The sequence below is a fragment of the Apodemus sylvaticus genome, chromosome X (genome assembly GCF_947179515.1).
Source record: "Apodemus sylvaticus chromosome X, mApoSyl1.1, whole genome shotgun sequence".
In the NCBI taxonomy this organism is placed as follows: domain Eukaryota; kingdom Metazoa; phylum Chordata; class Mammalia; order Rodentia; family Muridae; genus Apodemus; species Apodemus sylvaticus.
In genome coordinates, this window is record NC_067495.1 from 133,090,004 (window position 1) to 133,115,016 (window position 25,013).

The 25,013-nt window shown below is 42.8% G+C and overlaps 2 protein-coding genes across 2 annotated transcripts; both read right to left on the reverse strand.

Moving 5' to 3' along the window:
* Window positions 1-298: 298 nt before the first annotated feature.
* LOC127674376 (mRNA decay activator protein ZFP36L3-like) lies at window positions 299-3,469 on the reverse strand. The gene is made up of 3 exons (XM_052170172.1): window positions 2,428-3,469; window positions 1,411-2,094; window positions 299-744 (listed from the first exon to the last, which is right to left on the reverse strand). The coding sequence occupies exons 1-3, from the start codon at window positions 3,467-3,469 to the stop codon at window positions 299-301; spliced, it is 2,172 nt and encodes a 723-aa protein (XP_052026132.1).
* A 7,907-nt stretch (window positions 3,470-11,376) lies between these two features.
* LOC127674692 (X-linked lymphocyte-regulated protein PM1-like) lies at window positions 11,377-23,414 on the reverse strand. The gene is made up of 8 exons (XM_052170342.1): window positions 23,294-23,414; window positions 22,684-22,827; window positions 22,286-22,349; window positions 21,984-22,018; window positions 15,188-15,305; window positions 14,405-14,504; window positions 11,840-11,938; window positions 11,377-11,520 (listed from the first exon to the last, which is right to left on the reverse strand). The coding sequence occupies exons 1-8, from the start codon at window positions 23,412-23,414 to the stop codon at window positions 11,377-11,379; spliced, it is 825 nt and encodes a 274-aa protein (XP_052026302.1).
* Between the last annotated feature and the right edge of the window lie 1,599 nt (window positions 23,415-25,013).

Sequence of the window (25,013 nt, forward strand, 5' to 3'; positions counted from 1 at the left end):
TTTTATCTTCTTCACAACCACACATTGCTTAACACAAAAAGTTCCTTGCCTTTTCCTTTCAACAAGAATTAAACTCCATAAGAACAATAAAGATAATAACCAGCACAAGAAAACCAAAGTGGGAGTGGAGTCCCCAACCTTAATAGTTTTGAGTCCAAGCTTTCAGCGAGGCCCTCAAATTCGCCTGTGGTTCTGTCAGCCCACCCCACCCCCAGCGCTTTCAACAGGGAAGAAACAGCAGGAGATTTCCCCCAATACCCCAGCACCACCTCTTCCTTACCATTGGCATCTTTTTGCTTCATTTATCAGAGTCTGAGAAGCGGCTGAAGATGGGTAGACGGCGACTGGAGTTGTTGTCGACTTCGGAGTCGGGGTTGCTGAAGCTCAAGGAATCCCCCAGAAAGTCGTCTTCATCTTCGTCATCAGTGACAAGCAGGGAATCCAGGGCACTGGTGACCATGTCGAACTCTAGCGACTCGGACTCAGACTCGGACTCGGCACCTGGCATTTGGAAGGTGAAGTGTGGTGTGGCACCCTCTGCAGAGGTGGCAGCTGTGATAGTGGTCAAGGATGTATTGTCCACATTGGCAGTTGCAGCACTGGTAGCTGTACCGGGGGCACCTGGAGCCAATATGCCAGCAGAGGCTGTGCCAACCCCTGGAGCAATGGCAACTCCTGGAGTGATGGCAGCACCCGGAGTGATGGGAATTCTGGGAGCGAGGGCAGCCCCAGGAGCGAGGGCAGACACACGTGTGAGGGCAGCTCCAGGAGCAAAGGCAGCTCCAGGAGCGAAGGCAGCCCCAGGAGCAAGGGCAGCCCCAGGAGCGAGGGCAGCCCCAGGAGCGAGGGCAGCCCCAGGAGCGAGGGCAGCCCCAGGAGCGAGGGCAGCCCCAGGAGCGAGGGCAGGCACACGAGTGAAGGCAGCCCCAGGAGCGAGGGCAGCCCCAGGAGCGAGGGCAGCCCCAGGAGCGAGGGCAGCCCCAGGAGCGAGGGCAGCCCCAGGAGCAAAGGCAGCTCCAGGAGTGAAGGCAGCCCCAGGAGTGAAGGCAGCCCCAGGAGCGAGGGCAGCCCCAGGAGTGAAGGCAGCCCCAGGAGCGAGGGCAGCCCCAGGAGCAAGGGCAGCCCCAGGAGCGAGGGCAGCCCCATGAATGAGGGCAGTCCCAGGAGCGAGGGCAGCCCCAGGAGCGAGGGCAGCCCCACGAGTGAGGGCAGGCACACGAGTGAGGGCAGCCCCAGGAGCGAGGGCAGCCCCAGGAGCGGGGGCAGCCCCAGGAGCTAGGGCAGCCCCAGGAGCGAGGGCAGCCCCAGGAGCGAAGGCAGCTCCAGGAGCGAGGGCAGCCCCAGGAGCGAGGGCAGGCACACGAGTGAAGGCAGCCCCAGGAGCGAGGGCAGCCCCAGGAGCGAGGGCAGCCCCAGGAGCGAGGGCAGCCCCAGGAGCGAGGGCAGCTCCAGGAGCGAGGGCAGCCCCAGGAGCGAGGGCAGCCCCAGGAGCGAGGGCAGCCCCAGGAGCGAGGGCAGCCCCAGGAGCGAGGGCAGCCCCAGGAGCGAGGGCAGCCCCAGGAGCGAGGGCAGCCCCAGGAGCGAGGGCAGCCCCAGGAGTGAGGGCAGCCCCACGAGCGAGGGCAGCCCCAGGAGCGAGGGCAGCCCCAGGAGCGAGGGCAGCCCCAGGAGCGAGGGCAGCCCCAGGAGCGAGGGCAGCCCCAGGAGCGAGGGCAGCCCCAGGAGCGAGGGCAGCCCCACGAGTGAGGGCAGCCCCAGGAGCGAAGGCAGCCCCAGGAGCGAGGGCAGCCCCACGAGCGAGGGCAGCCCCAGGAGCGAGGGCAGCCCCACGAGCGAGGGCAGCCCCAGGAGCGAGGGCAGCCCCAGGAGCGAGGGCAGCCCCAGGAGCGAGGGCAGCCCCAGGAGCGAGGGCAGCCCCAGGAGCGAGGGCAGCCCCACGAGTGAGGGCAGCCCCAGGAGCGAGGGCAGCCCCAGGAGCGAGGGCAGCCCCACGAGCGAGGGCAGCCCCAGGAGCGAGGGCAGCCCCAGGAGCGAGGGCAGCCCCAGGAGCGAGGGCAGCCCCAGGAGCGAAGGCAGCCCCAGGAGCGAGGGCAGCCCCACGAGCGAGGGCAGCCCCAGGAGCGAGGGCAGCCCCAGGAGCGAGGGCAGCCCCAGGAGCGAGGGCAGCCCCACTAGCCATGGCAGCCCCAGTAGCCACGGCAGCCCCAAGAGCCATGGCAGCCCCAGGAGTGAGGGCAGTCCCAGTAGCCATGGCAGCCCCAGTAGCCATGGCAGCCCCAAGAGCCATGGCAGTCCCTGGAGCGAGGGCAGTCCCAGTAGCCATGGCAGCCCCAGTAGCCATAGCAGCCCCAAGAGCCATGGCAGTCCCTGGAGCGAGGGCAGCCCCAGGAGTGAGAGCAGCCCCAGGAGCGAGGGCAGCAGCTGTGGGGCCAATACCAGCCTGGCCAAAGATGGTGGCTGAAGGCGAAGGCCTGGCAAGGGGCATCTGCAACTGCGCTGAAGCTGCCAGGCCCATTTGCTGCTGGTTGTTGGAGGCAGTAGGAGTCGTGGTAGCAAAGCTAGGGTTCTGGAATGCCACAGGCGAGGAACCACCTTGCTCCTGGCAGAAGGCGAGGTCATTGTTGTCGGACGGGTCTTTGTCAGAGTCCTCAGATAAAGTCCTGCAACACATCATCCCGAGGTTGGCATCTGCAGAGCGTGTTGAGGGCAGTACCTCGCCTGAGTTCAACGCCTGTTGGTTGAGCATCAGAGATGCCTGGAGGGCAGGGCTGTTGACCGACAGGATGCCCGAAGGGTTGTCACTCTGCAGTCCGGGCTGCTGCTCCCCATTATTGCCCAAATGCAGCGCATTGGAGCCATTGAAAGAGTTCAGCTCTTCGGAGGCGCTCTCAGAAGGTACAGGTTGCTGCTCAGGCTGGTTGTGAATAAAGTGGCAGCGAGTGCCATAGGGGCAGAAGCCAACGCTGTGGAAGGTGCGGCAAGGCTCCGTCTTGTACTTGGGGTGCCTTGCCGGGGTACGCAGCTCATGGTAGCCGTGCGCGAACTGGCATTTGCTTCCATACCTGCAAGTGCCGCTTTCCTCAAAGGGCCGACATAGCTCAGTCTTATAGCGCTCAGAAACAGCCTGAGAGCTCGAGCCGCTCACCTTCTGCTGCTTAGGCTTCTGCTGCAGGCTATGCTCGCCATTCCCAGGGTGGACCTGCAACGCCGCGTTAGCCCCTGAGGGCTCCTGGGGCGCTTCACGGAACACCGCACCAGTTGCCCACAACTGACCATTATTGGAGCTGTTTGCTTCTCTCGCGAAAGTGGCGGAACAGTCCTCAGTGTGGTTGAAGGCTCTGGGAGCCTGGTGGCCGAGCACTTGCCGGTTGCTGGAAGACGGTGGCGGAGCGGTGCCAGGCATTGAGCTGGAGTTGGAAGGATCGGCCGCAGTAGTGTTGAGCGGGCGGTTCAGGTCGTTGTTGGCCATAGTTTTTAGGTCTTGAGCTCTAAGTCTCTATTGTAGAAAGTCCATAGACGTGTGGACATTGTCCTGTTAACTGCTCCGTTTTGAATTTATAAGTACGGAGGACCCGGAGAAAACTTCGAGGGAGGCAGAGCCAAAACATGAGGCAAAAAGGGCAAGTAGGAGGAGTTGGGAGGAGCCAAAAGTTTGAGTTCCAGCCCAGCGGGAGGGCGGGGTGGGGGGAAAGGGGGAAAGCAGCATAAGACAGGCAGAAGATATGCAGGTACGCCACCAAGTGGAGGATGAAGAGTAGTAGCAAAGATCTTAGCGCCCTGCTCGCGCTCGCGCATTCTGTTGAGTGTTGTATGCCTGCTAGGAGCATGTGAGCCCCTAAGAAGCGAGCAAAAGTTGCTTTTTGGGACTCCTGCTGGGGGGAGGGCCCTATTCGAATTTATCAGCCTCAAGAATTTTGCATTTGTTCTAATATTTGAGTAAAGCAGTGAAAGATAATGAGTAGACTCCATGTAATCTCACAACTCCCATGTTCTTGTAAAGAGTAGTCCTGTCAATGTCCCTACACCTCCCACAAACGCTAAGGTTCAACTGGTACAGACTTGCTGCCAAACTGATGCCTGGAACCCACACCCTGAAGAAAACTGATTTCCTCCAGTTCTTTTTCCCCCATTTTTTTTTATTGGTTATTTTATTTTTTTGCATTTCAAATGTCACCCCCCTTTCCGGTTTCCCCTCCACAATGCCTCCTCTCTCCCCCTGCCTCTATGAGGGTGCTCCCCCACCCGCCCACCCACTTCCTCCAGTTCTCTGATTTTCTTTCTTGTGCGTGCCATGATATGTGTGCATAATGCACCTTCCCACACCCCAACACACAAATGTAATTTAAAATTAGACAATTTTATTGTATGCATTCAAGGTGGAATTACAGTGTCAGGATGCTTCAGTGGGTAAAGGGGTTTTCCACCAAACCTGACAACCTAAATTTGAGTCCAGAACTTCACAGTGGAAATTGAGAACTGATTTCTCCTCTGACCTCTACATTGTTGTGTTCACATACAAACACACAGAAAAGAAATTAATTAAAGCATTTGGGGTTATATGTTTTCAACATGGTAGAATTCAGAGTAGTGAAATGGCTGAAGGGGTGAAAAAAGGCACTTGCCACCAAACCTGATGGACTGAGCTGGAGTTCCTGAATCCATGATGTAAAAGTAGAAAAACAATTCTTATAAGTTCTCTTTTTGGTTGTCATGTCTGTGCACTGGTGAGTGAAATGTGCCTCCCCCCAAATAAATAAAATAAAATAAAATAAAATAATTAAAGTTATTTTCTGCTGCACATATCCAACCTGGTAGAATTAGGGTTATCAAGATAGTTCAGTGTGTATAGGTGATACTGCCAAGCCTAAAGACCTTAGTCTGATCCCTAGTATGCCAACAGTAGGAGAAAATCAATTTCTTCAAGTTGTTCTCTGACGTCCACATACATGTACTGTGGCATGAGAATATGCACACACAAACACATTAAATAAATACATGAATAAATAAATAAATACATATAATTTGAATTTTAGGCAATTTTCTGTTGTATGCATTAAAGATGGCAAAATCAGAGCTGGCAAGAAGGCTCAGCAAGTCATATCTCTTGTTTCCCTGCCTGCCAACTGGAGTTCAAGGCCTGAATCCACACGGAAGAAAGGGAGAACAATTTCACTAAGTTGTTGTTACCCATACTAAACAAGCAATTAAATGATCTATAATAATAAGGCCAAATTTTGGCTATTGCATTAACTGTGGTAGAATTAGGGCTGACTATACGATTCAGTGAGTACTTGTCACCCAACTTGAGTTTGAACCCTGGGATCCATATAGCAGGAGAGAAGCGACTTTGGTATTTGGGTCTCAAACAGAGCATATATGTACTTATGCTCAGAAAAAAAATCTGGGGCAAACTGAGTACTGACATAGTATGGCTACTGGGTGATTTATAACAAAGATTTTCCTGGAGAGACACAACAGACTTGTCTCCTTACCTCAAACAACAGAGAGCCCATGACAGACTCAAGTGGGGTCACTATCATTGTCCAACATAAACATATATGTCTATTCACTCCAAAAAGAACATGACAGACTTATATAGTATAGATATCACTGAGGTTCAACTTGGTGGACCAATACGTTTCACTGTGCTTACTTACAGGAATATGGGTGAGGGGTTACTCACAGGAGCAGAACTGACTCAACGGCAGCTGCATCACCAAAGCCCACCCCAGCGTGGGTGAGAGCCCACAAAGCTGGAAACCTGGAGCACACGGCACAGCCTGCAGGCAGCTCAACAGGCTGGAGAGATCTTTTCCATCAGCGGGTCTAAACCTCTTCCAGGCAAGGCAGCCCCAGCTCTGCTGGTTTCTGCTTCTTACCTCTGCAGAGACTCCTCTTCTGTAGCTCAGCTTTCTGCATCTGAGAAGGACTCTCAGCTTTTATTCCTTACTGTGTCAGGGAGGAGCCTAGTGAATGTTGTCAGTCTGGGGGACTCCTTGAACCTCTTTTGAGTTGTTTACCTTCCTGCTTAAGGTGCTTCCCTGAAGCTCTTTTGAGTTGCTTATCTCCCTGCTTAAGGAGCTTCCTGCAGGGTGGAATGTTTCAATCCTCCAAGGAAACTGTATACAACAGTATATTAAGGGCTGTCAGAGTTATGTTAGTAAGAATTTCAACTATACTTGTACTGTACAGTTAATAATAATTTTATATGCCGCAATATAATATAATAATCATTTCAACTGTGCCTTACCCTGATAACATGGTTTCACATATACATGGGAGTATAGTAACCTCAGGACCCATCCTCTGTCCATGTAGCTGGACCATAATAATGGATTTTACACTCAGATGGCCATTCATTGTCTTTCTTGTTGCCAATTTGTAGGGCACACCATTTACTGTGAGATTCCCAGTACTTAACATTTCCAAATGGTTCCCTCTGACAAGTGGGGACAGGAAGAAAGCTATACGGATAGACCCCAGCACACACAATCGTGATGCATTGGGAGGAAGTATAATCTGGGCTGTGCCCTCACATGTCCAGTATAGTCCAAGGAGAGTATGGTACCTGATATCTGCACTGACATTGTTGTCAGAAACAAGAGAAATGAGACAAGGGATAAATGTTTTGTTCAAAGTTGTTTGGGAATCCACACCATTGAATTTCCTAAGTGACTGCATTATAGGATTTTTGGCCCAGGCAGGTGGGGCTTCCAACAGAAGTGTTAAATCTCACTTCCACTAGGTAAGACAGTTTTCCCTAACAACTGAAGTTTTACTTTGGCTTTGGTTTTCGACAGGGTCTCATTATGTAACTCTGCGTGACCTGGAACTCACTGTGTAGACCAGGCTGGCCTCAAACTCACAGAGGCCTCTGTCTCTGGGGTACTAGGTTTAAAGGCATGTGCTACTTCCACCCCCAGTCCCAAAAATCGAAGTTTTATGGAGTCAAACCTTCGTAACAGGACTGGGGCACCTTGTCTCATACTAAGGATTGCAGGAATCCAGTTCTTTTTTGTCTCTCAAGGCCATAGATCTTCCATATTAGTTTCTTCACATAAATGACCAAAATAGACCCTTAGCTTCTGAGCTGTAGTGTCTACCAGGACCAAACACAGATTTCTTGCTATGGCAGGGATGAGAAGTAGGCTACCTTTTATTTCCTCATCAAAAGAATGGAAAGCCTGGATGTGGCTTTATGCAGGATAGAAAATTTCTTGAACTAGAACACAGTCCCTGTGTTCATGCCCATTCCAATCTGCCAGCCAGTTTTCCATCAGGAGTTTCTTAAGTTAGGGATACTGAAATTTGAAGGCTACCAGGTCCCTAATTGACAGTCTAATGCAATAGGCTCGTTTTGAAGGAGCACCATTTTACACTTTTCCTGACAGTAAGATGTGTCCCCAGTAGGAACAATAAAAATGGCCTTTAGGGGTGCCTCTGGTCTGAGTTGAAGGATGTTCACACGTGTAGTTATCATTTAGCCTGTACTGCCACTCCCAGAGTCCTGCCAATGGCTCAATGAAGTTGATAAGCTATAAAATATGGTTGCACACACACATATAAAAGTATTCACACTGGCTGTCCTCTGTTAGAGAGTAGTATCTTTTGTATCATTTGTCCCTTGTCCATAGAAGGTAAAAAAAATGCTAATAGAAACTTTCACAACAGGTCCAGTTAGCTGCCTATTTACTCCTGATGGGGCACCGTCGACAGAAATAGTTCTACCTAAGGACTCCCTTGTGAACCAGTGAGGTTTTTTTGGCGGGAGGGGGGTGGGCAGTTCTTTACAGGAACATGGCTGACTCCAAATGCAGCTGTATCCCAGAGAAGCCACCCCAGCATGAGTGCTAACTCACATGACCCTTGTCCCCAGGAGCTCTCTGCTCAACCAGCAGGCAGCTCCGCCAAAGAGATAATCTATTCACCCCAGCAATTGTTTGCTGCTTTCCCAGTCTTTCAGAGGGCCCCAGCAAACCTTGCACCTTTCTGAGCTTCCTAAAACTTGGAAGTTTTATTTAGTTCTGAGTTGTAGGATCCTCCATCCTCCATATAGGAAGGAATGTGTGAGAATTTTGGTTTCTTTAAAAACCTAGTAATGCTATCTGAGTATGTTTTTGTTTTAATCCCAGGTGTGGGATATGGGGCTGCATTGTATTGTCCCAGGTGCAGAGAGTTTATGTTTGAAATTCTAGGGACTCTTGAGAGGATATAAATGCTAGAGGCCCTGAGAGGGCCTGTGGCAGCTGCTGCTCCTGCTGCTTCTGCTTTTGTTATTGCTGGATTAAATGAACAATGTTCTAGCCATTGAAGCCAGGTTGTGGATTTATGTGTGTCAAAGGGCAAAGATAGACATACATTGTTTCGAGGAGAAAAACAAGTCTGTAGTTCAGGACATAAAGTAGGGTATTATTTCTATTTAAAAAATGGTAAGATGCTTAATGTTAATTAAAAAATAATTGGCTCAGGGCTAGAGGGTTAGCTAACTGGACAAAGTGCCTGACAAAGTGCACAAAGACAAGGGTCTGAGTTCAGATTCCCAGCACTCACAGTCAGTGCCAGCACTTGTCCATAACCCAGGCCTGGGGAAGGAGAGGGAGGCAGATGCCAGGGCTTGCTGAAGTATCAGTGTAGCTGAAATGGTGGCCTCCCGGTTCAATGAGAAACACTATTTCAAAATAAGATGGACAGCAGTAGAGGAAGCCACTTGACAGCTTATTTGGAATGATTAATTCGTTTAAGTAATTTTAGAAAAGCAGTATGATTGATTTAAAAGAAATGTCTAAATACCAAATATTTGGTAAAAAAAATTTCATTTCTTTCCATGTATAAATGAATATTTTTAAATGATGAGGAATAACAACCTAAGAAGGAATCTAAAAATCAAACTTTTATGTATTTGCTGATCATCACACTAGAAGGCATTCTTGATCGTTATGTTTGAAGACACATGTGAAGTATTCTTAATCATTAAGTAAGGGCGGGTGCCATTTACCTGAAGGCGAAGCCCAATGAAATGACATTTTGAAGTACAAAAATCCATGTCTCAAACTACTATTTATAGATTTTTGTCATGTGCATGTAATGTGTTAGTGTTATGAAATGTGGCAAGGGGAATACCTTTGGCCCATGCCAAAGTGTGCCCCTGAGAAATTATACCATGCAACAGACCTGCTGTAAAAGGGATTTATCGGCGGGGAGGGGAGTGGGGAACTGGTGAAGGGGTAGGGGTACATAGGCAGACAGACAGAAGCAAAGCCATGAGGGCAGAAAAAAAGTGGGGCAGAGAACAGATAGAAGGGAAGCTGGGAACAAAGAGAGAGAGGAGAGAGAGGGGGGAGGGAGGGAAAGAGAGGGAGAGAGACAGAGAAACAGAGGGACAGAGAAACAGAGAAACAGAGAAACAGAGAGGGGGGAGAGAAACAAGAACAATGGGAACAGGGGGGAGGGGCTGGGCCCAGAACACAGAGAGGGGGCCAAGCAGTCCTTTTATCCTGCCTCACATACCTGTCACACCTGTCAGTGGTGGTAGGTCATGAGGTTAAGCAATGGCTAGGGAGTGCTAGCCAGCAGAATAGCCTGTATGCTCACAGTGAGCTGACAGTGTTAATTTTGTGGAGATTTTGTGGGACGGTTTTCTTAAGAACAATGTAAACCAGGTATGTTGGCACATACCTGTAGCAGCACCTACATGGAATGTTGAGATCATCTTGAAGTTAAACATGCTAGACATTCCTAGACAACACACAACATAATAAGTGCCTATCTTAAAAATCAAATCAAGCCAGGCAGTGGTGGCGCATGCCTGTAATCCCAGAACTTGGGAGGCACAGGCAGGTGGATTTCTGAGTACAAGGCGAGCCTGGTCTACAGAGTTCCAGGACAGCCAGGGCTATACAGAGAAACCCTGTCTCGGAAAAAAAAAATCAAATCAAATCAAATCAAACCAATGTACCATCTATATTTATACTTTGTACCTTTGAGAACTGATAAGATAATAAATCCAAAATATAAACTTTGATCATCTGTATGAATAAAAAATAATTAGAAATGTTAAGAAGGCAACAAAAAAATCACTACAGAGAAAGGAGGGAGGGACCTGGGTAGGAAAGGGGATGGGGGGAGAGTGGAACCTGATCTGGTATTGGGGGAGGGAAAAGGACTGAAGCTCTGAGGGATAATAGGAAGAATGGAATCAGGCAACCTTGGGAGGTAGGAGGTTGGAGGACCCTCCAGAATGCACCAGAGACCTGGGAGGTGAGAGACTCTCAGGACTCAAAGGGAGAGGCCTTAGATGAAATGCCTGACAGTAGGGAGAGGGAACTTATAGAGCCCATCTCCATCAGGAAGACAGGGCATCAAATGAGGGAGAGGAGGGCCATCCCACAGTCACAGCTCTGACCCATAACTGTTCCTGTCTGAAAGAATTACAGGGATGGAAATGGAGAGGAGCCTGAGGAAAGAAGGTCCAGAGACAGACCCAAAGTGGGATCCAGCTCAAGGTGAGGCCCCAAGACCTAACACTATTACTGAGGCTGTGGTGTGCTCACAAAAAGGGACCTATCATGACTGCCCTCCCAACAAGCAGCTGAAAGAGTCAGATGCAGGTATTTACATACAACCAATGGACAGAAGCTGCTGAGCCCTGTGGTTGAATTAGAGAAAAGCTGGAAGAAGCTGAGGAGAAGGGCGACCCTGTAGGAGGACCAGCAGTCTCACTTAATCTGGACCCCTGAGATCTCTCAGACACTGGACCACCAACCAGGCAGCATACACCAGCTAATATGAGGCCCTCAACACACATACAGCAGAGGACTGCTGGGTCTGAACTCAGTGAAAGAAGATGCACCTAACCCTCAGGAGACTTGAGGCCCCAGGGAGTGGGGAGTGCTGTTGGTGTGGGGGTGCGATGTTAGAGACATCCTCTTGGAGACAGGGGGTTGGGTGGGAGGATGGGAGGGTTGGGGGAGGAGGTATAGAATGTGGAACAGTCAGTGGGTGAACCAGGAAGGGGATAAAGTCTGGACTGTAAAACAAAATTAAAGAATAATCAAAAAAATGACTACATTAGTGTGTGGATGTTTGGTACAAAGGACTATTTGCCACTCACGTATTCATTTAGATTTTATTTGGAAGTTAATATAAAGAGGTTCTTACACTTAAACAAGAAAAATATTAAAGATGTTTAATAATAAAGGTTTTCTATTTTGATTCTAAAGGTCTACCTCCTAGTTAACACTGTAATCACATCACTCAGGTTCAACCTCCTTCTTAGAATCATCAGAATAACAAGGATTAAAGAATCTTTCAAACATTTGCAAATTTTTTAGTCTGCTGTTACAAATGCACCAGCAAGTGCAAATATGCATGCTTTCATTAGTCTGAAGTAGCATCAAAAGTAGAAGAGTACTTCAGAGTATGCTTCATGATGCTTCTTTTAAACGCAGACATTTCCTTTTTCAGTTCACCATCTACATCAAGAAGCACATCATAGTTGTTGGTGTCCAAGTTCATCAAACCCTAAAACAGAAAAGTATTTCTTACTAAAAAAATTCCCAAGGACACAAAGACGAAAGAGTCTGTGGAAATGATATATAGATGTGCTATGTTTAGTTAAGCAGAATAATTATAGTGTTAATAACCTATGAGGTACATCTGAGGTCAAATTCCCAATTTATCATTTCATGTCTTGAATAATTTCCACAAAGCCATTAGGATTCTACAGATATATCAGTCACTTCAGTCAGAAATAATTCAAAATAGTAAGTAGTTAAAACTTTATGATTCCTAAAACATATTTAGTTTCCTAAGGATATTTTATGGACCATATGCAACATACCTGCATGAAACTCTCATGCAATTCTCTAATTGCTTTCAGGGACTGGTTCTGACTACTTGTTGACAGTTTAAATGTTTTTTGTTGTGCTTGGAAATTGATCTGCAAATATAAAAGGAAAGCATTACTATAACAATTCTGTTCATTTTTGTCGTTATTCTTGCGCAGCATGAATGCTAGGCTAACAATCAACCAATCGCTTAATGTATCTCCAATCCCAACATGTTTAAGTAAGCAAAAATAATTCCATGTGAAACTTAAAAGGAATAGTTTTCCAACTGATTTAACATGTTAACAACTAATATGACCAAATATATTTAACTTACACTTTTACAGTAACATGAAATACAATAATCCTACCAATTGTGGGGTAGCAAGACATTTTTTTATGTGAAAGTATATTCCATGCTGCACAGACTGGCCTTAGCCTCCCAAGAACTTATGTTTATAGGCATGTACCATGCAAACATGTATTTGGTAAAATCCTAAATCTGGAAAGCTTAACTCTACCTAGTGTTAATGCTTTTACCATATGATGGCCTCGTTTTACTAAATAGCAATCCCAGGAGATGATTCACTACCTCATCTCTGTATCTACCACCCACCTAAGTTCTACTTTCTCTTCCTTTCTTAAGGATGCCTTATACTTGTTCTTTACTAAGTCCAACTTCTTTACTTGTCTCAACTGTTGTCAAGAATTCCAGCAATTATAACTGTTATTTTAAATTTGTGACTCCAGCTGGGCCTGTCAGTGTAATGCCTATAAAACTAACTTTGATAAACTTTGAGTTAGAATGATCAGAAGATGATTAATAGCCTTGATCACTTAAAGATACCCTGCCTCAAAATGATGTGTAAAAAGATGTCTACAGACAAAGTTCAGTGATAGATTGGTTTTCTCTAGGTTCCAATCTCAAGTAACACAGGGAAGTAGTAAATAAATTTTCTTCTGTATTCTTTATGTTGGCACACAACCGTGGCAAGTTGCTTTTTTAAAAAATTAAAATAAGCCTTTTACACCTTTTCTCCTTGGGCTACTACATTCTTGTTTTGTTTTTTATTCACTGTGATAAGTTTTGTACTCCATGTTTCCACTCAAAGCATCCTGATTAAGTACAATTACTTCCTCATTGCCAAGTTTACCTTTAAAAAACATGCATGTGCATATAGATGGAGACCGAGGATAAATATTGGGTGTCTTCCTTGGTTGCACCCCACTGTTTTTGAGACAGGATTTCACGGAACCTCGAGCTCATCCATTAGGCTATATCTGGTCTGGTAGTTAGGAAGCTTTGGGAATCTTTGTATCTCTGAACCAAATCTGAGTTTGGTGGTTCCAAAATGCCAATATTTTTTTGTTGTGGTGGTTTTTTTTTTTGTTTTGCTGCTTTGTTGTTGCTTTTGTTTGGTTTTGTTGTTGTTGTTGTTGTTGGTGGTGGTGGTGGTGGTGGTGATGGTGGTGGTGGTGTGTGTGTGTGTGCGCACACAGGCGCGCAAGCACGCGCGTATATGCAGGGAATACAACCTCAGGTTTCCATGGCTGTAAGGGAGAAAGATTACCAATTAAACCATCTCCCAGCCCTGCAAATCTATCTTATTTGGCCCATTAGCACCGTATGAAACAGTTAGTGGTCTTTTCTTCCTTAAAAGGTTTCCTTCACTCATGGTAGTTTGCTTTCTACCAATTGTTCTCTTCCTTTACTGGTTCCCTTTCACCCCACCCCATGCAGAATTACAAATATTGAAGTATTCTGGGGGGTCTATCCTTAGACTTGTCACTTACACAGATGATCACCCCCCTTGCAATTTCATCCAGATTTCAAGGTTTAAAAATGTACTTCCATTGAAGTATTTATCTTGTATCTTTAGCCCTTATCTCTCTCCTGAACTGACTCATAATGGTAGCTTCCTCAATGCCTTACAGGCAGGAATGGAACTTCTGTTCATTTCAAATTGAATACTTCCCAAACTACTAACCAATCAAATAAGAAATTAGTTAATATGGTCATCATCTCAGGTCTTCCTTGGAAACCATGTGGTGACTACAGTGATTGATACAGTAATGTAGAGATGACCTAAAATAATCTGGTGATATTCCTCCACTGGAATATTCTGCCAGGGCTGTTGAGAAAGGTGGTTTCTGTCCACTATTGTTACTAAATTTGTACTAAATTTAGGAATGTAAGAACTGATTTACCAGTCTGAGTGGGTTTTCTAAAATTAACAACAGAGTCCAGATAACAGTAGTAAGTAACCTTTCCCTCTCCTTTCAACTGTACCTGAGGCTGACTTACTGTGATTTCCTTTTATAGGAACTGGTAATCTTCTCTTCATCTTTCAGCAAATGTCTGCCTCTTGAAAATTTATGATCTGGTCTAATATAAAATGTCCAGTGGTTTTCATTGATATAGTATGTGGTCATATGTCTCTGGTTTACAACTCAGTAAGACTAGAACAGAGCCAAGGATGGATAATGAAACTTAGTTTAGTTTCATTTGCCCAACATAATACTCTTGTTTCCATACTCAGTTATACTAGGTAAATTATAAAGTTATTTATGATACCAACAGCTGAATTTTCTTGTTCTTCATTGTATTTCTGTACATCCATATCAAACTTCTGAAATGTAGATATATACTGCTTACAAAATTTGTTGTTGACCTTCTTCCTGTAAAGTAAAATAATGAAAGCAGTCACATGCCATACCAATATGAAAAGGACACTCAGAAAAATTAAATTGACCATTTCATACTATAAAAAGAAAAACAGCAGTATAAAATTATCTAATGAGAAATCATTATAGACTTTTTCCCTAACAGATTATCAGAAGAGTCTTCTTTTATGTTTTATCTTTTCGAAATTAAAGATGTTTTAACATCTATATCAATTTTTCAGAAAATTAATTGTATTTCCAAGTAGTTTTTCCATTATTTTCTACCAAATATAGAGTCTAATTTATTTTTCCTATATTTGTTCAGTTAAGACAGTGTAAAACTTAAGTCAGTTAAAATATACAAATTGTCTGCATACAAAATTGATCCTTTTCCATATTGTTAACTATAATAAACCATAAATTACAGATCTAAGACCTTTTGTATTTCCACAATTAATGCAAATCAAATTCTAAAATCTCATTAAATGTTATTTAAAGGATAAAATAAAATTTTCAAGGATTCATAAGAATTATATCTAGTTTCCTTGAGGACACAAAGTTAATAGGGTTAACTGCTTAGACAAAATTAAAGCCACACATTTTTACTAAAGGCTCAGACATGACTGTCTTTTTAAATTTTAGCCACATATAATTTTTAAAATGATAAAAATGTGACCCTACAAAATTAACAACTCTACCTTTCCCGTTTGTTCACTTTCCAAATTTGTTCTAAGTTTTCATTACTGTCTTTGAAAGAATCTTTGACATAAGTTTCCATGGATTTTCTTTTTACGTGAAGAGTCTTGTTAATGTCACCTATATCAAAAATAAAGTGACATGTTGTTGAAGAAACTTTAGTTGATTCCATGTATTCAATTAAATATAAATACAGATAAAATTCATTCAATAATGCCAAGGAAACTTAAAATTAAATTAAAAGATACCACCAACACGGTATACTAAATGTTTCATACTTTAGAATATTTAGGGTTTTGTATTTTCAGATGAAGGATATTCAACAAGTAAAATCAACAGAAATGTTCTGAAACACAGAAAATTCTACTCCCATGTATTTTGGATAAGAAATATCTAATCTTATCCCAATTTTGATTTCCATAAGGAAAATAATTTTAAACTTCAAGAATAGTTTTCAAAAGAACAAATACACAAAACAAAGGATCAAGGGTGGACTTTAATTTCTTCATGGGGAAACACTTTAATAAAGGTTAATTTTTTTTCTAAATCTATAAAAGATGATGCGACTGAAAGGACATACTTGACTGTGTAATTGTTAGAACTTGCTATTTAGAATATTGTATTTAAAATAAGAGGGCAGAGGGCAGCCAGGCATGTTGGCTCACACTTTTAATCCTAGTATTCTGGAGGCACAGGCAGGCAGATCTTTCTGAGTTCCAGGTTAGTCTGGTCTACACAGTGAGTTCCAGGACAGCCAGAACTACATAATGAGACACTGTCACAAAAAAGTTCACCCTCTCAAAACAAAAACAAAAACAAAAACAAACACAAAAAATAAAAACACAGAGATCAAAAAACACAAGAGGGCATCTGGAAAGCTGGATCAGTAGTTAAGAGTGGCTCCTCTTTCATAAGATCTGGTTTTGATTGCTAGCACCTACATGATGTTTACAACCATCTCCAACTCCAGTTACAGGAGATGTAATACCCTCTTCTAAATTCTGCAGGCACCAGGTATATATGTATATGGCTCACAGAGATACCTACAGGCAATACACCTATATGCATAAAAATAGATAAAAATTTTACAATTCTATATTTAAAACAAGAATTCCCAAGTTTATTTGGATCTAATTAAATTATTTCTAAAGAGTATAGTCAATTATACTTCAGAACATATCTTTTACAAAAACAAAAGTAGATAGTTTACATAAATATCAATGCTATTAATTGAAGAACACTTTTGTAGGACATTTTCATCAGTAACTACTGCAGTTCATAAAAATTTTAATGTTTCAGAAAATATTTAGTACTTTTCTTACATATATAGTTAGCTTTTAGGAATTAGGATGAAGCTATATTATTGTGCACATATTTAATACTTTCAACATATATAGTACTATATGAAACAGATTATAAAATGATTACTCTGACTCCTCCAAATAGAGCAAATCCTTCAATTACCAAAAAGATTTGATAAAATGGGTAACCATTAAAAAGGCAAATATTAATGTTTTAAATGAAACATTGTTTCATGGGGTAGAGATGGCTCAGCAGTTACGGACACTTGCTGCTCTTTGCAAAGGACCCAGGTTTCATGTCTAGCACTCACATAATGGCTCACAACTATCTATGACTTCAGTTCCAAGGTATCTGACATAGTCATCTGACATCTATGGGCAACAGACACACATGTGGTATACATATATACCAGTAAGCAAAACAGTAATACACATAAATGAGTCTAAACATTTGATATTAAGAACATTGTTTCCTAAGCCATGTAAGATGTTTTGGGTCTGTGATCCTACTCTAGGAAGCTTAAGCAGAAGAGTTCCAGTGTAAAGGTCAACATAGGTTACATGGGAAAATTCAGGCCAGTCTGAACTACATAGAGAGGCCATATCTCAAAGATAAAGTATTGTCTTCTAAGAAAGTTCATATATCAGTCAATTACATATAAATTAAAACAGATTTTTGGGGATCTGAGTATCATTATCTCACTGTTTAGTAAGGTTGCCTTTCACTTTTAGTTACATAATTAATTTTATAAATAAACAAACAAACAATGAGGGGATTGGAGAAATGATTCAGCACTTAAGAGCACTAGTTCTCTTCCAGAGAGCTGAGGTTAGATTCCCAGCACCCACAAGGTGGTTCACGACCTATAACTCCAGTTCCAGTTAATTCAATGCCTTCATCTGGCCTCCTCAAACACCAGACACAACACAAACACACACGCAGGCAAAAAAACATACCCATAAAATATTTTTTTTAAAAAAATAAGGGTTACATTAAAGAATTCAGTTTTACACTGTCTCATATAAAGAAGCACAGAGGAGTCCTAGAAATGAAACTGACTTAATAAATGAAAAACTGTTATATGTACAGAGTTTTGTACACATATCACTTAGCTTTGAAAACATGGAACTGTAAAAATGTTTATATCTATTTTTCTTCTAAAAAATCCCTTCAAAGCAGCTAGGAAGATGTCTCATTAGGTATGAAAGTTTACTGTGAAAGGAGGAGGTTCAAGTTTGAATCTAGCACCCATATACAAAACCAACCACGGATGTTTGCTCCTATAATGGCAACACTGTGGTAGGCAGCTGCATATTTAGCCAAGGAGGTTGTCTCAAGGAATAAGGTAGAAAGTAATAGAGCAACAACATCCAACAACCACAGACATAAACATAAAATAATCAAAATGAAGTTTCATTAATGTCATACCAGTTAAAAAAGCACCATCTTCACTTTCTATATCACAGGAAAAAATAAGACCATGATGCTAAATCGTGGTGGCGCACGTCTTTAATCCCAGCACTCTGGGAGGCAGAGGCAGGCGGATCTCTGAGTTCGAGGCCAGCCTGGTCTACAGAGTGAGCTCCAGGACAGCCAGGGCTACACAGAGAAACCCTGTCTCAAAAAAAAAATAGTTACAAGAGGCCTGTGTCCTGAGCAGACCTTGGGTGCTGGCTCTATACCACAACAGGCAGAGGAAACTCAACTCCCAAGCACTCTAACACACCCAGGAACACAGGAGAGGCCACAACACCGACCCCAACACCTGGAGTAACTGAGTCCCCAAGGATCCAAGGACACAGGAAATTCCAACCATCCAGTGGCATTCCTTCTGATTTGAACCTACACCTGGAGCAGACCTGGGGTGCTACACCTACTCTTAAAACATCCAGAGGGAGCCCGACTCCCAGGTGCTCTGAAATGCCCAGGATAAGAGGATTACAAAGGAAGCTCAACTCCCAGGAGATCAGACACACCCAGAAACACTGGAACTCTGACATACTCAAGATCGCAGTTGAGGGCACAACATTCTTCCCAACAACCAGCATTAACTGGGACCCCCACACACAAACACTCACACAGCCAGAGACACAGATTCCTTCCAGTTGGCACCAGTGCCCAGAGCAAACGCAGGGCTCTGGCTTCCCACCCACCCATGCAACACCCAGAGAAAGCTTGACTCCCAGGAGCTCTCACACAACAGGTTCTCAGGAGCTTGCTTACACAAGGATTTCAGGATCCCAGAGGCAGCTTTCCTCTCAGGAGCTCTGACATGCCCAGGATCTCAGGATCACAGGATCCCAGAATCACAGGATCACAGGATCACAGAGACAGCTGGACTCTGAGGGGTTCTGACACAACTAGGATTACAGGAGAGACAGGCTCCAGTCAGAGATAGTGAGGACAGGTAGCACTAGAGATAGCCAGATGGTGGAAAGAAAGCACAAGAACATAAGCAACAGAAACCAAGGTTACTTGGCATCATCAGAACCCAGTTCTCCCACCATAGCAAGTCTTGGATGCACCATCACACTGGAAAAACAAGATTCGGATCTAAAATCACTTCTCATGATGATGATGGAGGGCTTTAAGAAAGACATAAATAACTCCCTTAAAGAAATACAGGAGAACACAGGTAAACAGGTAGAAGTCCTTAAAAAAGAAACACAAAAATCCCTTAAAGAATTACAGGAAAACAAAAAAAATCAAGGGGAAGGAAATTATCAAAATCATCCAGGATCTAAAAATGAAAATAGAAACAATAAAGAAATCACAAAGGGATTTGGAGATAGAAAACCTAGGAAAAACATCAGGAGTCATAGATGCAAGCATCACCAACAGAATACAAGAGATAGAAGAGAGAATCTCAGGTGCAGAAGATACCATAGAAAACATTGACACAACAGTCAAAGAAAATGCAAAATGCAAAAGGCTTGTAACCCAAAACATCCAGGAAATCCAGGACACAATGAGAAGACCAAACCTAAGGATTATAGGTATAGATGAGAGTGAAGATTTACAACTGAAAGGACTAGTAAATGTCTTCAATGAAATTATGGAAGAAAACTTCCCTAGCCTAATGAAAGAGATGCTCACAAACATACAAGAAGCCTTCCGAACCCCAAATAGATTGGACCAGAAAAGAATTTCTTCTCGTCTCATAATAGTCAAAACACAAAATGCAGAAAACAAAGAAAGAATATTAAAAGCAGTAAGAGAAAAAAGTGAAGTAATGTATAAAGGAACACAGCTCAGGTGCTGTTGGGAGTTAGCTGGGAGAGAATAGCTCGGTGGCAAAAACAGCCCTGAGCAGGACCCTGCAGGAACATGGTGGTATGACCTGGTGGAGCAGGAGAGTTGGCTGATCAACTCTTTAAAATATTTCTCACAACAATAGCCAACATCAAACTAAATGGAGAGAAACTTCAAGCAATCCCACTAAAAACAGGGAGTAGACAAGGCTGTCCTCTCTCTCCATATCTGTTCAAAATAGTAGTCTTAGCCAGAGACAACAATTAGACAACAAAAGAAGGTAAAAGGGATACAAATTGAAAAGAAAGAAGTCAAAATACCATTATTGGCAGATGATATGATAGTATACTTTTTTTTTTTTTTTTTTTTTGGTTTTTTGAGACAGGGTTTCTCTGTGTAGCACTGACTGTCCTGGAACTCACTCCGTAGACCAGGCTGGCCTCAAACTCAGAAATCCACCTGCCTCTGCCTCCCAGAGTGCTGGGATTGATTAGAGGCGTGTGCCAGCACTGCCCGGCATATGATAGTATACTTAAGTGACCCCAATTCCACCAGAGAACGCCTAAACCTGATAAGCAACTTCAGCAAAGAGGTCAGGTATAAAATTAAGTCAAACAAATCAGTAGCCTTCCTATACTCAAAAGCTAAACAGGCTGAGAAAGAAATTAGGGAAACAATACCTTCACAATAGTCACAAATATTGCAAGAAATTACAATTTCTCAAATTCATTTGGAATAACAAAAATCTCAGGATAGCAAAAACTATTCTTAACAATAAAAGAACTTTTAGGGGGAATCATTATCCCTGACCTCAAGCTATACTGTATGATATTGGTACAGAGATAGGCAGGTAGATCAATGGAATAGAACTGAAGATCTAGAAATGAACCCACACACCTATGGTCACTTGATCTTTGACAAAGAAGCTAAAACCATCCAGTGGAAAAAAGATAACAAATGGTGCTGGTGCTGGTTCAACTGGCAGTTAGCATGCAGAAGAATGCGAATTGATCCATTCTTATTTCCTTGTACAAAGCTCAACTCCAAGTGTATCAAGGATCTCCACATAAAACCAGACACACAGACACACTGAAACTAATAGAAAAGAAACTGGAGAAGACCCTTGAGGACAGGGGCAGAGGGGAAAACTTCCTGAACAGAATACCAACACCAATAGCTTATGCTCTAAGATCAAGAATTGACAAATGGGACCTCATAAAATTGCAAAGCTTTTGTAAGGCAAAGGACACTGTCAACAGGACAAAACAGCAACCAACAGACTGAAAATAGATCTTTACCAACCCTAAATCTGACAGAGGGCTAATATCCAATATATACAAAGAACTCAAGAAGTTAGACCCCAGGGAACCAAATACCCCTATTAAAAACGGGGTACAGAGCTAAACAAAGAATTTTCAACTGAGGAATACAGAATGGCCGAGAAGCACCTAAAGAAATGCTCAGCATCATTAGCCATTAGGGAAATGCAAATCAAAACAACCCTGAGATTCCACCTCACACCAGTCAGAATGGCTAAGACAAAAACTCAGGTGACAGCAGATGCTGGAGAGGATGTGGAGAAAGAGGAACACTCCTCCATTGCTGGTGGGATTGCAAGCTTGTAAGACCATTTTAGAAATCAGTTTGGAGGTTCCTCAGAAAATTGGACATAGCACTACCTGAGGACCTAGCTATACCTCTCCTGGGTATATACCCAGAGGATTCCCCAGCATGTAATAAGGACAAGGTCCCCAATGGAGGAGTTAAAGAAAGGACTGAAGGAGCTGAAGTAGTTTACAACCCCATAAGAAGAACAACAATATCAACCAACCAGAGCTCCCAGGGACTAAACCACCAACCAAGTAGTACACACGGAGTGATTCATGGTTCCAGCCCCATATGTAGCAGAGGATGGCCTTGTTGGGCATCAATGTGAGGAGATGCCCATGGCCCTGTAAAGGCTTGATGCCCCAGTGAAGGGGAATGCCAGGGTGGGGAAGTGGGAATGGGTCGATGGTGGGGGAGCACCCTCATAGAAGCAGGGAGTTTCTGGGAGGAGGAAGGGGAAAGAAATTAGAAATGTAAATAAAATTAATAAATAAAATAAAATTAAAATATTTACAAAATTCTATAAATAGGAATAAACCATTGAGAAGTCATATAGTATATTAACTAATATTTCCTATTACATACATTCTGCTAATACTATATAGTTTTAAATAAATTATATATCCAAAAATGTACCTTTAAATTTTTCCACAATATTTTGCACTTGAGATCTGTAAGAAATTAAAGTTTTAAAAATTAAGGATGTTGGGGATACAGTTTGATGGTACAGCTTTTGTCATACAAGGATGAAGATGAGAGTTTGATCCATAGCACTACATCCTCCAAGAAAACCATTCAAATCAAGGATTCATCTTATGTAATTCTTGTTTTGGAATATATATCATATGTCAGTTATTAATATAGATTACGTGTTATACAATCAAACTTTTCTGGAAGTACTTAAACTAAATAAGAAATAATAAGTTTGAACATATTACCGTGTATCTCCAAGTATTTCTTCAGCATCTGCATTCCCATTATTATGCATTACTAGATTATGTTCTGTGTTGGTAATAAAACAAGATATTAAAATAATTAGGTTATTTTGCAAATTTTAATGTAATACTTTATGATATTTTAGGCATTAAGTTTTAAAGCAGATCTATTATTTGTCTGAAAGTTAAACAAAATCAAATAATGTATAATTGTCTTCTGAAAATATGTTTTTAAGCCCTTCTAGACAAGGTCATACTAAGTTATGGTATTTGTCTACATGTTGTGATTAAAGACCGAGAGACACAATATGAGATTTTTGATCTCTGATACAATCCTTAGAAGAACAACCGAGAAAAAAAATGAACTATAGCATTAATTCCCAACATTAGATATCTGGTACCTTCAAAAATGTCCCCTTCTGAAGCATTCCTATCTTGTTTATCACTTGATAAATACCAATTCTCCAGCCTGGACTGAATTATGTCTGAAATCCCAGCACTTCTGAGGCTCAGAGGAGCTTCAGGATTTTGAGGTAGTTTGGGGTCTTTATATACAAATTTCAGGAATCTGGTCTTACAGCACCAGGTAGAGGTCTTCACTTTGTTTCTAAGGCATTCCTGGCAGGCAACAGCAGCACAGAAAAAAAGTTCCAGTTCTTTCCCGCCCCTCACATCCCAGGTCCAGAGAAAATTTTCCGGGTCTCCAATTCCCTAGGCCTTCCTGCTTTCTGCTAGGTGCTAGTTTGTTCAAACTTCTGCTGTTAGCAAAGTTCTTCATTTTTTCTCCTCAGAGGCCTAAGAGTGTAAAGTCAACTGTGAACCAGGAAGCAGTACCATCTGGAGTCCAGCGAGGGAGGGTCGCGTCACCTCCTCTCCCCTGAAGTAACACCTCCACCCCTCCACCCTCACCCACCTCATCCCACCCCGCGGACCTCCAGCTGAACCATCATTAACCATCTCTCAACTGACTACTTCCACAAAGAGTTCTCCCTACCAGGCTTCCTCACGAACTTGGCTTCTTCGTCAAGAACTCGTCCTTGTGGCCACCACAAAGCACACTGGGTAACAGTATTTGGACAGGAGAAAAACCGATCTCAGTCAAGCCCTTTGCTGATTGGCTGTGTTTGCACATGCGTACTAAGGGTGAGAGCGACTCTATCAGTCATCTTGTCATCTAAAGCCGCAAAGAAAGGTAGTATTCTAGCTGTCACTACTAGTAGACTACACAGTCTTTCCAATTTCCAAGTTTGGAATACTAACTTGTAGTTAAAATAAAATGAATACTGATGAAGACTCTCCTACTTTGTTTCAGTTGAAGGGGCTGTTGCATGTAGTTCTCGTTTGTTTGTGTTTTCGGAATGTATGTATTTATACAAGATGCATGTCTGGTGCTCTTAGAAATCAGAATAGGATGCCAAATCCCCTGGATCTGGAATTAAAAATGGTTGTGAGCCATCATGTGGGTCCTAGGAACTAAACCTTGGTTCTTTCCAAGAGGGACAAGTGCTCTCGATTTCTAAGCCATCTTTCCAGTCCTATGCCGTGTGTGTTTTAATGTATGGTGGATCATATCTCACAATTGATGCTTATTTTCACTATATAGTGGAGATTATAAAAACATGATGCATGTCTGGTGCTCTTTCCTAATATTGTCTCTCTCCAGAAAAACTTAAAAAAAAAACCTACCATATTTTTTAATGGATTGTCTTAATCTTAAAAATTGATTCAGCAAAAATGATGAGCTGAGGATGGGTAAATATCCTTTGAGGGAATAGGGAATGTTTTCTTATTAAGTGAAAAATGAATTTGAATTGTGTATCTGCAAACATATTTATGTGTGTACATTTCAGTATATGTGTGCATATGAAAGCCAGAACTAGACCTCTGCTGTCTTCTCAATTATACTCCAACTTAAATCTTGAGACATGGTCTCTCTGAACCACCAGCTCACCAATTCCACTAGCCAAGCTTGCAAGCTGTTTCCACCTACCCAGCACCCGGCTACAGCCTGCATTTTTAAAGTGGATTTTAGGCCCCCACCTTAAGTCCATATACTTGCAAGGAAAGCACTTTACCAAAAGAGCCATATCTTTAGCCCCTCTGCAAGATTTGTTCTGTTGCTGTAGCCACTGTTTATATTTCTCTAATCATGCCTAATGCTTAATGGTGGTTTTGTTTCTTTCCTCACAACAGCAAATTGGGTTTCTTGCTCACTTTACAATTTGGAGTTAATTGGGCAATCTGGACAAGCTAACACTTCATTTGTGAGGCTATTTGCTGTTTTTAAATTTGTTTGGTAGGTTTTTGGTTTATTTGGTGGACTTGTTTTTTGTTTGTTTATTTGTTTTGTTTGCAAAGATGAACTGCATAGCTTTCACATGGTGCTCTACCATTGAGCTACATCTTCAGCCAAACTTTAGTTCTTTTTTTGAAAAGCATATTCTTTTATTGAAAAAGGAAGTAAAAACATTTTATGATAAAATTGAAAATTTACATGAAAAATATTTCTGATAAAATAGAAGAGATATATAGAAAAACATGTTGAAATTGATAATTTTCATGGAAAGTTAAATAGTAAAGTGGTAGATATAAAAACATTGCTAAATTAACTGAAAAGGAAATAGAAACATTTTATGATAGAATTGAAGATTTACATGGAAAATATTTCTGATAAGATTGTAGAAAAATGTAGAGAAACATGTTAAAATTGAAGAATATCACGGAAAATATT